General features: G+C 42.1%; 1 protein-coding gene across 1 annotated transcript; it reads left to right on the top strand.

Moving 5' to 3' along the window:
* The first annotated feature begins 704 nt into the window (after positions 1 to 704).
* On the top strand, positions 705 to 8,228 carry LOC137136954 (butyrophilin-like protein 2). Its single transcript, XM_067522769.1, has 7 exons — positions 705 to 1,057; positions 2,671 to 3,024; positions 3,678 to 4,019; positions 4,119 to 4,214; positions 5,995 to 6,315; positions 7,118 to 7,429; positions 7,538 to 8,228. The coding sequence occupies exons 1-7, from the start codon at positions 1,027 to 1,029 to the stop codon at positions 7,594 to 7,596; spliced, it is 1,515 nt and encodes a 504-aa protein (XP_067378870.1). The 5' UTR covers positions 705 to 1,026; the 3' UTR covers positions 7,597 to 8,228.
* Positions 8,229 to 12,004: the final 3,776 nt, after the last annotated feature.

Genomic DNA, 12,004 nt, shown 5'->3' with positions numbered 1-12,004 from the left:
ACAACCATTTTAAAGTACAAATGGTGTAATATCTTTCAGTAGCTTACACATGTATATAGCCAACTTTCTGTTGTTTCATACTTTTCTTGGTTTTATATTGACGGTTTTCTTTATTAGTGAGTTGGTTGGTTTTTCTTGTATTTCATTGCATTGTTAACTGAGTGTTAACCTGCACATGACAAATAAACCATAAACTAACTCACCATAAAGGTTCTGCTAGTTATTCTCTGAGTTTCCTTACTATAGCCTGTTCCTGTTCATCACTGTTGGGTTAATAAGTGCATCACTGGAAAGCTACACAACTACAGCTAAAATATCATTTTGACTTTTTTAAATTCATATTATGAGCAGATTACTAGACAACTTTGTTGCCACCATTATGTCTTAATGTTTAGTGTTTTTAACTGTTTTTAACAGTTAAAAACTTCATTTTCTACTACTGTCATATGATGTCAGTGAGTACTGCAGACACGCAGTATGACCTGTATATACTAACACAGAGTGAGCGAGCTGACGCAACAAAAACAAATCACTGGGAACAGAAGGAAGAAATTTCAACCCAAAAGTTACTATGTTAGGTTAGAACCAGTCCAGAGTCAGTGACGTCCCCTGTCAGGAGTGATCCACATCCTGAGAGCTGGTCCTTCATTTTGTTTGAAGCTCCTCCTTTAGAAGACTGGGGGTGTAAACACGTTTACAGCTTTACTTTAGTTTCACTTCCTGGTGGATATATTGGATCCTGCTGGGCTGTCGCTGCACTGGCTCACAGGAGATTTCTACGAAGCTGGGCCTTTGTCTCCTGTACTGTAGCTGACCTGGTTCTGATTCTGTTGTGTGAAAGCTGCTCTGCCTGCTGCTTTACCGTCTAGTAGTTCAAAGTGAAAGTAAAGTAAAGTTTCCAGTGAAGTGAAAGTAAAGCGTCAGTAGAGAATTATGAAATGGGTGTGAACTGACATACTGAAGCTGCTACTTGTGGCCTAAGTTTACTTTGAAGAGGGCTGATGGAAATGGTGTGTTTAGAGGAAGATGTTTGTGGTGTCTGTGATCCTCATACACGGTAAGAGAAGCTTCCTCTCTCCTATCCAACATTTTCTCCTGAGGGTAACGGACACGAGGAAACGAGTGTTCGTTTAATTATCTTTGGAATAGGTTGAAACAAGAAAACAAGCTGATTTCCATCATTAGAAAATAAGTTGACAGATATTTAGGTTCATATATTAGGTTTTACCCCAGTGTAAGATTTTCTACGTTTTACTTTTATCCTACTTTTATGTAAATGAAGCACATTAAGGGGCGGAATAAGTTTCAACTGACTGCTTTTACGCTTTTGGAGGTTTATTTTGAAACCATTTAGCCGCTGAGTAATCTTTGCACATGAATTAATGAAGGTATATACAATACAAACAGTTTTTATTTTACAAATTCTTCTGTAAAAGATGCAAACTTAACACTAACAACGAGTAAGATATCTGTCCCATTATTTTCCTTTTTACCAGTGCTCAGTTTGGTCAAATGGTCTATAAGGTGCAAGTTAAAGATATATATATATACAACATTTAGAACAAACACTGGCAAAAACTTTGTAAACATCTACAGACTTTTTTGTTTTACCCGGTTTTATTCAGTCAAATGGTTGAAAAAAGGATCCCAAAAATTCAAAAACTATTCATTTCTAATCATGTTTGTGCACAGAATAATGTTGAAATCAAATCTGCATGTTAAACTTAACTTCGTCCTGAAGTGTGGATCCTCAGCTGATCATGTGTGTCCCTCCCAGGAGCAACATATGCTGCTTTCCAGACGTCTTCTTCTAGGAAGGACTTGATTATTTTAGCAACACATCAAACCACATTCTGCAGATATTAGAACAGAATGGCTCAGAATCTGTAAAGCAGGGACTGTCAAGCAGCTGTAATCCTAAAACAAGCACGTGTTTTTAATGCAACACAGTGGTAAACATATCAAATAGTTTCAAACATTTCTCAGTTTTATCCTCTCAAGACAAACATACAAATCAGTTTTTTATTCACATTTTACTCAGTGTTCCTAATTTTTTGGAATTAGCAGATACTGGAGGGACACCTCTATATAACAAAACTGAGATGACAAATGTGTTAATACCTTTTTTTTCTGAAAGAACCTCAAACTGACTAAGTAGTAAAATAGAAAAAAAAATTAATGAAATAAATAAAAGTCTGACTAACAGCTTTGTCTACAGGTGTAAGACAGTGTGAAATAAAATATTCACCAACATATAAGCAGAGAAGAATGTGTGGGAGTCCTCAGAAAATATTTTCAAGCCCTCACGCTGTGTACATTGAATTTTAACTTACACACAATAATTTAGCATAGACAAAATGAAAACGTGCTTTCAGAAATTTTGGAAATTAATCAAAAAGTTTTATTTAGGACCCTGTGCTGTTGCTCCAAATTGTGTTGGGGTTGGACACGTTGTAGAAAGGCACACACCTTTTCATATAACTCCCACTGCACGTCAGGACAAGAAACTCTCTCATCAGATCTCAATGATACAAGTGCAGCGAGGCACAGATCAGAGGAAGTGTATACAATACTTTCTAAACCTTTGACACAATAGGTCTTGGGCTTTATGAACTGCAGTTCACTCTGTGGACACTGGGACACAAAGCTGACTCCTGTTTGTTTTTCTAGGTCTGTTCACAGTTTCCCAGGGTGTCTTCACTGTGGAGGTGAACATGTCAAAGACATCAGTGCTGCTGCCGTGTAAGATACGTTATGCATCTGAGGTCAGTGCAGTTGTGTGGAGCCGCACAGATCTCAGTCCTTCATCTGTCCATAAGCATGTTAGGACAGGTGATGAAGGTGGTAAAGACCAAACGAAGCGTTTCCACGGCCGAACGTCGATGTCGAACGACGCTTTGAAAACTGGAGACCTCAGCCTCACTCTGAAAACACTCCGCATCTCTGACAGTGGCACCTACGTCTGCACCATCAGAAAGGATGAGGAGGACAAAAATGTGAACGAAGTACAACTACAGGTCAAAGGTCAGTAACTAACCATACAAACTACTTTGGGTGCAAAAGATTGCATCCTCTTACAGTGAAATGTCACATCTGGTGATGACAGCACATTTGTAGCAACTGAATGTGCTCTATTATGTCAGAGCAGTGGTGGATGAAGCACTTAAAAACTGTAGTTAAGCAAAAGTACAAAGCTTCATTCCTCTGCTTTCCAGAGCAGACCTCCACCCTGAGCTCCTCTCTTACACCCACAGCTCACCTCACCAGTATCTTACAGCTCCCATACATGTCCTGCACCACTCTAACATGCGTCTCTGAGATGTTCCAGAACACCAAAGTGTACAATTACTGCGTCCCAGCCCAGTTTGAGCTCTGCTAACATGTCAGAGGAGGAACTGACACTGCCTGTCTGCACCTGGTGTAATGAAGTAAAATAATAAAGATTGTATTGGTGCAAAAGTTTGCATTTCCCTTAAAAAATAATCAAACATTAACTTCTATTAATTTATGACTAAGGAACATTTGTACTAGCTGGATTTGTATTAAATAATATGTTGAGGAACAAAAATCCTATACTCATTATAAAAAACTTAGTCCAGGTCCAGGAGCTCTTCTAACCTTCAGTTAGATCAATGGGACACAGCTCACAGCTGATTCAAATTTCTCTTTCCATCCAGTGAATGTTCCCCTGCATACTGACGTTAAGGAGTATGAGGGAGTGGAGTCTGTCCAGCTGCCCTGCCTGTTCCATTGGCCATTAACTGAGGACACCACCATCGTTTGGAGCCGCAATGATCTAAGTCCTACAACCGTCCATCTGCATCATCACGGTGAAGATCTCAGAGACCAGAACCAGCTTTACAGTGGCCGAACATCAATGAAGCCTGATGCTCTGAATTCTGGAGACCTCAGCCTCACTCTGAGAAATCTCCAGCTCTCTGACAGTGGAAAGTACACCTGCACCATCAGAGAGTTTGAACTGGAACTGAAGATGGAACAAGTACAGCTGCAGGTCCAAGGTCAGTAACAAAACCTAAAACCTGCTGTAACTACTGATCAAAATCACAACTGTACAAGTCAGAGGTCACAGGTCATACTTTTCTTCTTTTTCTCCACAGAACAAGTCATAAAGTGGAACAAAGTTCTTCTGGTCCCTGTTCTTTTTGCTATTGTTGTTGGTCTTTTTTATTTTTTTTGTCATTATTTCCTGTCAGGTATGTCACTACTTCAACATTACCCATAATGCTAATAGCTGACATCTCTGCTCATGTTGCTGTTGTGAGTGACAAAGCTGAGGATCAAACTGAGAATTTATCACTAAATTGATAACTGTAGAAACAAATCATCATCATCAGAGAATGACGGGACAGTGAGGACCTGTTACCATTAGAGCTGCTGCTACTGTCTGTCCAGCTGATGTTGTGATTCTTTGTCCTCTCAGTCTACAAGGTGTCTGTAGATTCAGGAGTGGAATCTGTCCAGTTGCTTTGCAAAACCAGAATTCATCTGCCTGGAGACGTCACAGTGGAGTGGAGCCTTAGTGACCCCTCATTCCTGAAAGTCCATGTGTCTAAGAAAGGCTCTGACTATTCTGAACAACAGGACAGATTTTTCAGAGGCCGAACAGAGATGACAAGTGGAGAACTCAGTCTGACCCTGAGGTTTCCCACATACCAAGACACAGGAACATACACCTGCACCGTCTACAGTGGAGAGGGAACTGTCTTTTAAGTTAGGTTGTGGCTAAACTTTTAGATCCTCCAGACATTAACTAAATACACGACGAAGCTTGTGAACAATGATGCAGATAGTGCTGCCGTTTGTGAATAGGTATTTAGGAAATTTATGATTCCATGATTCCAACTGCTGCAGGCCAGAAAACAAGGATGTGGCTCACCGTTTGTGACTCATGAGTCAGTGGTAGGACGGAAAACAACACCCTTTATTGTAGGAGGAGGTTGCTTGAGGCGTTGCCATGGATACACTGATGTGTTAGTAAAGCAATTTTAGTATATAGATAAGATATTTATTGTCATTGTACATAAACAGTGAAATTCTGTTGGAGCACCTCCTGAGGACCACACACACTGTATAAGTAATCTACACAAAAGGAAATAAAAATATAAAAATATAAAAACGAGCTTATAACTGTAGTGTTCAAGAGTGCAGCAGCTCAATGGTAGAAGCTGTTTTTCAGTCCTGTGCGAGAATGAAGTTCACCAGACGGGACTCGGTGTGATGAGGGGGAGAGATGCTTCCCCACGCGCACAGTCTGTGGTCTGCTGGTGAGGACTATTGAAATCTGGAGGAGACCGGGAGCCAGTGGAGGGACTTGAGGATGGAGTGATGTGCTCATGTTTACACACTCTCATCAGGATCCTGTCAGTGCTCTTTTGTATATGCTGGAGCTTTTATAGACTCTTACCAGGGATCCTGAAGAGGGGGCGGCTGTAGCTCAGTTGGTAAAGGCAGTCGTCTTTACCAGGGCGAGTGGTTCGATCCCCCGCCCTGGCTATATGTCAAAGTGTCCCTGGGCAAGACACTGAACCCCTAACAGCCCATTCCCCTCCCCAGCTGTGCAGTGCTGGTCCAAGCCCGGTAGAAATTGGGGAGGGTTGTGTCAGGAAGGGCATCCGGTGTAAAAACTGTGCCAAATCAACATGCGGACAATGATCCGCTGTGGTGACCCTGAACTGACAGGATAAACCGAAAGGACAAAAAAAAAAAAAAAACACCAAACCAGGGATCCCTATGAGAAGTGCATTGGAGCACTCAGGCCTTGAGGAGGCAAAAGCCTGGAGGAGCCTTTCTGCATCAGATAGGCTGAAAGTGGCACAGAGTTTGGCAATGTTTTTGAGCTGGAAAGAAGATCCTTTACACAGCTGTGGTTTAATGTGGCTTCTGTGCAGCTGTAATGGTTGTGAAACAAACAAAATGTGTCAGAGCTGCTGCTGCTGTCTGTTTACATGATGTTGTGCTTTGTTGTCCTCTCAGTCCAACAGGTGGAGGTGGATTCAGGGGTGGAGTCTGTCCAGCTGCCCTGTGAAACCACAGTTCGTCTGTCTGAAGACGTCAGAGTCGAGTGGGGAAACAGTAGCTATAAGGTTCATGTGTATGAAAACGGCTCTGACCAACCTGGAAAACAGCACATACGTTACAGAGGACGAACAGAGATGAAGAGAAACCTGCAGAAAACTGGAAACCTCACTCTGACCCTGAAATACCCCACAGACAGAGACAGAGACACCTACACCTGCACCGTCTACAACAAGGGAAACATCCTGATGAAGAAAGATGTGATGCTCACGGTCAAAGGTCAGTTTAAAGTCTTTATGATAAACTAACAATTCCTGTATCCAGTCTTAATCTCAGCTATAACAATCACCCTTCCATCCATTAGCTGAACCACCGATCCTGTTAAAGCTTGTAGACGTGCTGAAGTTGATCCCAGTTGTCATTAGTCGCCAGTCTATCACTGGGACACACGAAGAGAAAACCACTCACATTAACACCCATTAGCAGTATAACTCACCTATAAACCTACACTAACTGTAATGTCAGTGTAACCAACAACAGCGTCTTTCTTGAAATGACTTCATGTCAACAAACATCATGTTTCTGCCACAAACTTTTGATTTGGAAAAAGAAGAAAGATCAGCTTCAGCTTGAAATGAGCTTCAGCTGCTCTCAGTCCATAAAGAGGCTCATTGGCTTTAATCCAGTCAGTTCTTCATGGAGTTTGGTTTGGCAGCAGCTGCATCAGGTTGATGCTGAGTGTTGAATGGGATCAATGTAGAAAGTGGAAGAAGAGCTCCATCAGACTCAGGCTCCATCAGCCACCAGTCCTCATGATAAACCCTCTGAAAACAGGAACTGATCCTTTAACAACAGACAGCAGGTCAACACTGAGATGAGACATTACTGGGAAGCAGCACATGGACAAAACGTCCCAACAGCATCAAGACTCTGATCAAAAGCTGCTTTTAGTTTCTAGATTTCTGTCCCCTGTTACCTTATGCTCTGATCTGGTTATGTCCTTAAGCTTTCTCTACAACTGTGTCCTCTAAACTGCTGCTGCTGTCTGTCCAGCTGATGTTGTGCTTTGTTGTCCTCTCAGTCTGTCAGGTGGAGGTGGAGGAGGGAGAGGAGTCTGTCCTGCTGCCCTTCAGGACCACAGGGGACCTGCCCGAGGACACTAGAGTGGAGTGGAAGCGTGATGAACCTGTAGGCTGGGTGATGATCCACATGTTTTCGTATGGTTCCGACCAGCCTGACAAAGACTGCTCGAAGATGAATGAAGACCTGCTGAAGACTGGTGACCTCAGTCTGACCCTGAAACACCCCACAGTCAAAGACACAGGAAGATACTTTTGCATTCTTCAGAGCAGCGAAATCTTTAGAAACAAAATGGTGGTGCTCACAGTCAAAGGTGTGTCTCTATTATTTTATCTGTGTTTGCTTTGTGAATAGTTGATGATCTCTGGTTGTTTTTTCATCTGTGGTTTGTGCCTTCATCTGTCTTCTGTCTGTTCTGCAGAGAGAATTCAGGACAGAAGCAGCTCCAATGATTGTCTGATGGGTAACCAACTGGTTTGATTGGTCTGTTGATCAATCGTTGATCATTGATCTGATCTGACTTTGAATCAGAGACAAAATGAAAGTCAAAGTGCTGATGGACAATGGATCAAGAAAATAAGACACTTTATCTTTTTCTTTTAACATGCTGACTCTGTAATCTCATCTCTACTGTCATTGAGAGCAGAAAGATGATGGTGATGTTTTCAGGAGTCCATTTTTTATTTTCAAGCCGGACCACGGGGAAAGGGTGCCAGTCCGGGCTGCAAATTATTACTATTATTTATTTTATGGATGAAGTGAATAAGATCACTGGTTTAAAAAACAAAAGCACACCACACAACTCTACTGGTGAGACAGACCGCAGTCATGTAGTTACACCGAACCCCAAACCGATGTTTAGCCAGCAGAGGGTGCAATTAGAGCATGAATGGAGCCAGAGATTTCATGTTCAACACCTTCGATAACAACAGTTACTGATAAGTAACAACCTGATCATAAGCACTGATCGATTTACGTTTTTTGGGGAGAGGACCACATTTCCGAATGAGGGTCTGGCCATGATGCTGGCTCTGTTTATATTGCACAGATAATTCAATTCAAGTCCTGTACTTTGCACCAAGCAAAGACAATAAAAGAAAATTTAAAAAATTGTCAAGAGTTTTTTTTTTACAGGTTTTAGTTCTCCCTGCTCGCTGCCTGGGAGTTGGCTTGTTCTCCGGGTCCTCGGGTTTCCTCATTATGTGTTTATCATTTTGCAGCAGGTTTGTGCTTTGTCTCTACTGGCTGCTGTAGATGGGCATCATTTTTGTTCTATTTAATGTTGGCAGATGAATCAGCACGTTATGCTTGTACCAAACTGAATCTTCAGCTAATTGCAACAAGTTACTAAAACAACACATGGAGTCGGAGGAAACTGAAGACGGAGATGAGGACACGTAGCCTGTATGTAATATTGTAAATAATTCGTCACATTTGATAAGTCGAGTGCTTTCACATGTGCTCCTTGACTTGATTCCATAATAATGATAATTAAAAAACCAATATTGAATATATTTCTATATTATGTGTAGCAGCTTACCAACTTTTAACCATCAGTCCAAAGTGTGAAGGTGTGTGTGCTGAACAGTGTGGGTGGTTGTGCGTGACGGCCCTGTAGTGTAGTGTGGGACTTGATAGCTGTAGTCTTGTTGTGTTAAGATGCTGCAGAGATTCAGTGAACCTCTACAGTCATCCATTAACCGTTTCCTTGGGCAAAACCATGAACCCCATGTTGCTCCCGACGGGACAGGTGGGCGGCACCTCGCACGGCAGCCGCCATCGCTGGTGGGTGAGTGTATGTAAATGGCTGAATGTGAAGCAACATTGTAAAGCACTTTAAATGAAAGTGCAATGTGAGCAGACTGCTGAGCATGTTAGGACTGACAGAAGATTAAGGACGTGTGTAAAAATGTCCTCCTGCAGGCTTGTGTTCAAAGTAAAACTTTATCCACATAAAAACACTCATTACCATGCAGGTAATGACGAGATAGAGCAGGTCTATTGTATTGAACCGCTGGCTGGCCTTGTTTCTGGGGCCAGTCTGAGCAGCTGACAGTGAAAGGCCTTCATCCCAATGTTGGGTCCTGCTGTTATATACAGGAATATAGAAATGTACGTATTCAGCAGGTTGGGGGTTATTAGATAACCTGCTAGGTTCGCTGTACAACAGTGGAGTCTATTATTAGTAAGTAGAAGTACTTACAGAAGTACTGCATCACTAGGCAGATGCTGTTCAGTTGACCCCTCTAAAAGAAAGAGTTGGAGCTTTGAAGGTGATGCAGGCAGCTGCCGGAAGAGTGATGTGACGTGTCCTTTTAGGCTGATTAAAAATGAGACGTTCTGCTGCGTTAGGGATCATCTGGAGGGGTTGGCTTGTGCATGTGGACAGTTCTGTCAGCTGGACACTACAGTAGCTGTGACAACATATGACCAGCACCTGCACAATATATTACTGTATATTCAGAGATGTAGGGTCTGATGTTTCTGAAGTGCTAGAGGGCACATCTGCTGCCTGAGGGACAGAGGAGTGGTCAGTAAAGCTCAGTTGGTCTTCAATGATGACCCCAATGTTTCTGGCAGACTTAGTGGGGACAGTCAGTTGTGTTGTGTTGTCTGTGTTGGTCTGGCTGGGGAGACAAGAACATCTGTCTTGGATAGATTGAGCTGAAGATGTCTTTCTCGTATTCAAGCAAAGACGTCAGAGAGACAGGCAGAAGTGATTAAAGAGACAGTGGAGTCATCTGGTGGAAAGGACAGGAAGAGCTGTGTCTCATCAGCATAGCAGTGATAGGACAGACCATGTGACCAGATGCTAGAACCCAGGGATGTAGTGTAGATGGAAGAAAGAAGAGGAGCTGTGTGGCACACTGGTGGAAAAGCTGTGAGAGTTAGAAACATGCTCCTGCCAACAGAACCCAAAGCTTCATCAAGATACGCAAGACCTGAGCCAGACCAGAGCTGAAAGACTGACACTGCTCAGCAGCTTCTGCAGCCCGCAGGGATTTCACAGCACTTGGACGGCTGTTTGTGTGGACTAACACAACGTCATTGCTCATAAATACTAAAAGAATGTGATTCAATCTACATTTAGCAATTCAACAGCAAAACAAGTCAAACACTTAGCAGAGCTCCCAGAGCCCCAATGTTGATGTTCACAGGTAGAGACAGACATAAGCACTAATTAGCATGATGTAGCTTCCGATCCTTCTGACCTGCAGATCTTTGCTTGTCCAAGCACCTGGAGACACCACAGACACAGGGACAACATGCAAACTCATAAGTCACCTTTATAAAATGATGTCTGACGTTTTGCTGATATATCTGAATTTGTGTTTGGTCCTTTAGCTCCTGTTGTCTGACACGTAGAACGAAACAGCATATCAATGCCTACAATGCTACAATTCCATTTATATGGTAATGAAAAAAATACTACATTGACATCACACAGTGGGAACTGTTGGGGGACGCAGCCACCACCTCGTGTTATTGGCTCTGCCTTTGTGTTGGTGACTTTGAGTAAGAGCGTTGCCACAGTAACTCAGGGCTGCTGCCATGTCAGGCCAGTACAGGTCTGCCAGCTGGTGAAATAGCAGATCCTGCACCGAGTCGCTAGAAAACTGTAATTATCGTAATGTGATTCCTCCAGCTAGGGTGTCTTTTCTCACCCTTCATCTCTTCCCATCTCCACCACATTTGAATGATTTAAACAGCTTTTTAGCAACAGTAAAGATGTGCAGGTGACCCATTGTAACCACTGCAGCAGGTTGTGGTAAACAGACTCTGACAAACTCTGAAACTCAGAGAAACTGTTGAGGCCTTTCTTGATTCTACACATACAGGATAGAATTGATGTTTTTTTACGTGTGACATTTACTACTGAACTCATTGAAACAGATCCTGTAAAGCTCCTCCGGTAACCGAGGGGATTTTCCAGTTACAGAAATGCAGCAAACAAACGGGTTAATAAACCAAAATGTTGGTGAGACTGGTTAGAAACCCGAATTCTCACTTTCATCAAACTGTACCTGCCTGTTTTTTTGTCTTTGAGCTGCATCCAAATCAACAGTAGATAATATTTCTCATCACACTGCAACATTTCTATAACTAGTTGCAGGAGCAACTATAAGAAGTGTTAAAAAATAATATCAAGGATACACATGCAAACTGCTTTTATTTCCACTAAACTTGTATATTTGATCTGACTCTTAATTCATTCACTACTTTCCATAGATCTGGATAAAATGTTTTTATGTTGCAAAAGAGTTCACTACTTTTCTTTCGCAGTAACTTTTTAAAACATCAAACCTCTTGTGGAAGTTCCTAAAATACCCTGCTTGTCATTAGCATCTCCCTGATGCCCACTAATAATAGACGATTATTGTTTAAAAGATGGTTTACACAGGGGTTTGAAACTTTTTAAACACTGTTTAAGTGTTAAGAGGCTGCAGACCGTCCTCCAGTCTGCAGTCAGGGCCGTCTCTTTGCAGGCAGTGGGCTCTGCTGTGGTCCTATGTTGCTGGAAGGTTCCTGAGCTGTGTGACTATATCCATCAAAAGTGATGAATATTAAAGTTTGCGTTCTCATGTTAACCTATGGGCTCAGTGTGTTAGGTTGGCTGTTATATTTCTCTTTATTACTGGCAATAATATGTGCAAAACACACACGAATATGAAACTGGCACTCATGTAAAATACTAATCTGGGAAGCCTCAGACTTTCACTTCCTGGTCAGATCATCTACCAGTAAATTGAAACATTCCAATGAACAAGTCTCATTTCTGAATTCTGAGTTCAATGCTCCTTTATTATTATGACAAAAGAAAATGTGCCAGCAGTTTTGTATTAACAACATCTAAAGTTAAAAAGCACCATCACATCTAATCTCCTGG

Source organism: Channa argus, chromosome 12, assembly GCF_033026475.1.
Source record: "Channa argus isolate prfri chromosome 12, Channa argus male v1.0, whole genome shotgun sequence".
NCBI classification, from domain to species: Eukaryota; Metazoa; Chordata; class Actinopteri; order Anabantiformes; family Channidae; genus Channa; species Channa argus.
This window is presented reverse-complemented; position numbering and strand designations above follow the sequence as displayed.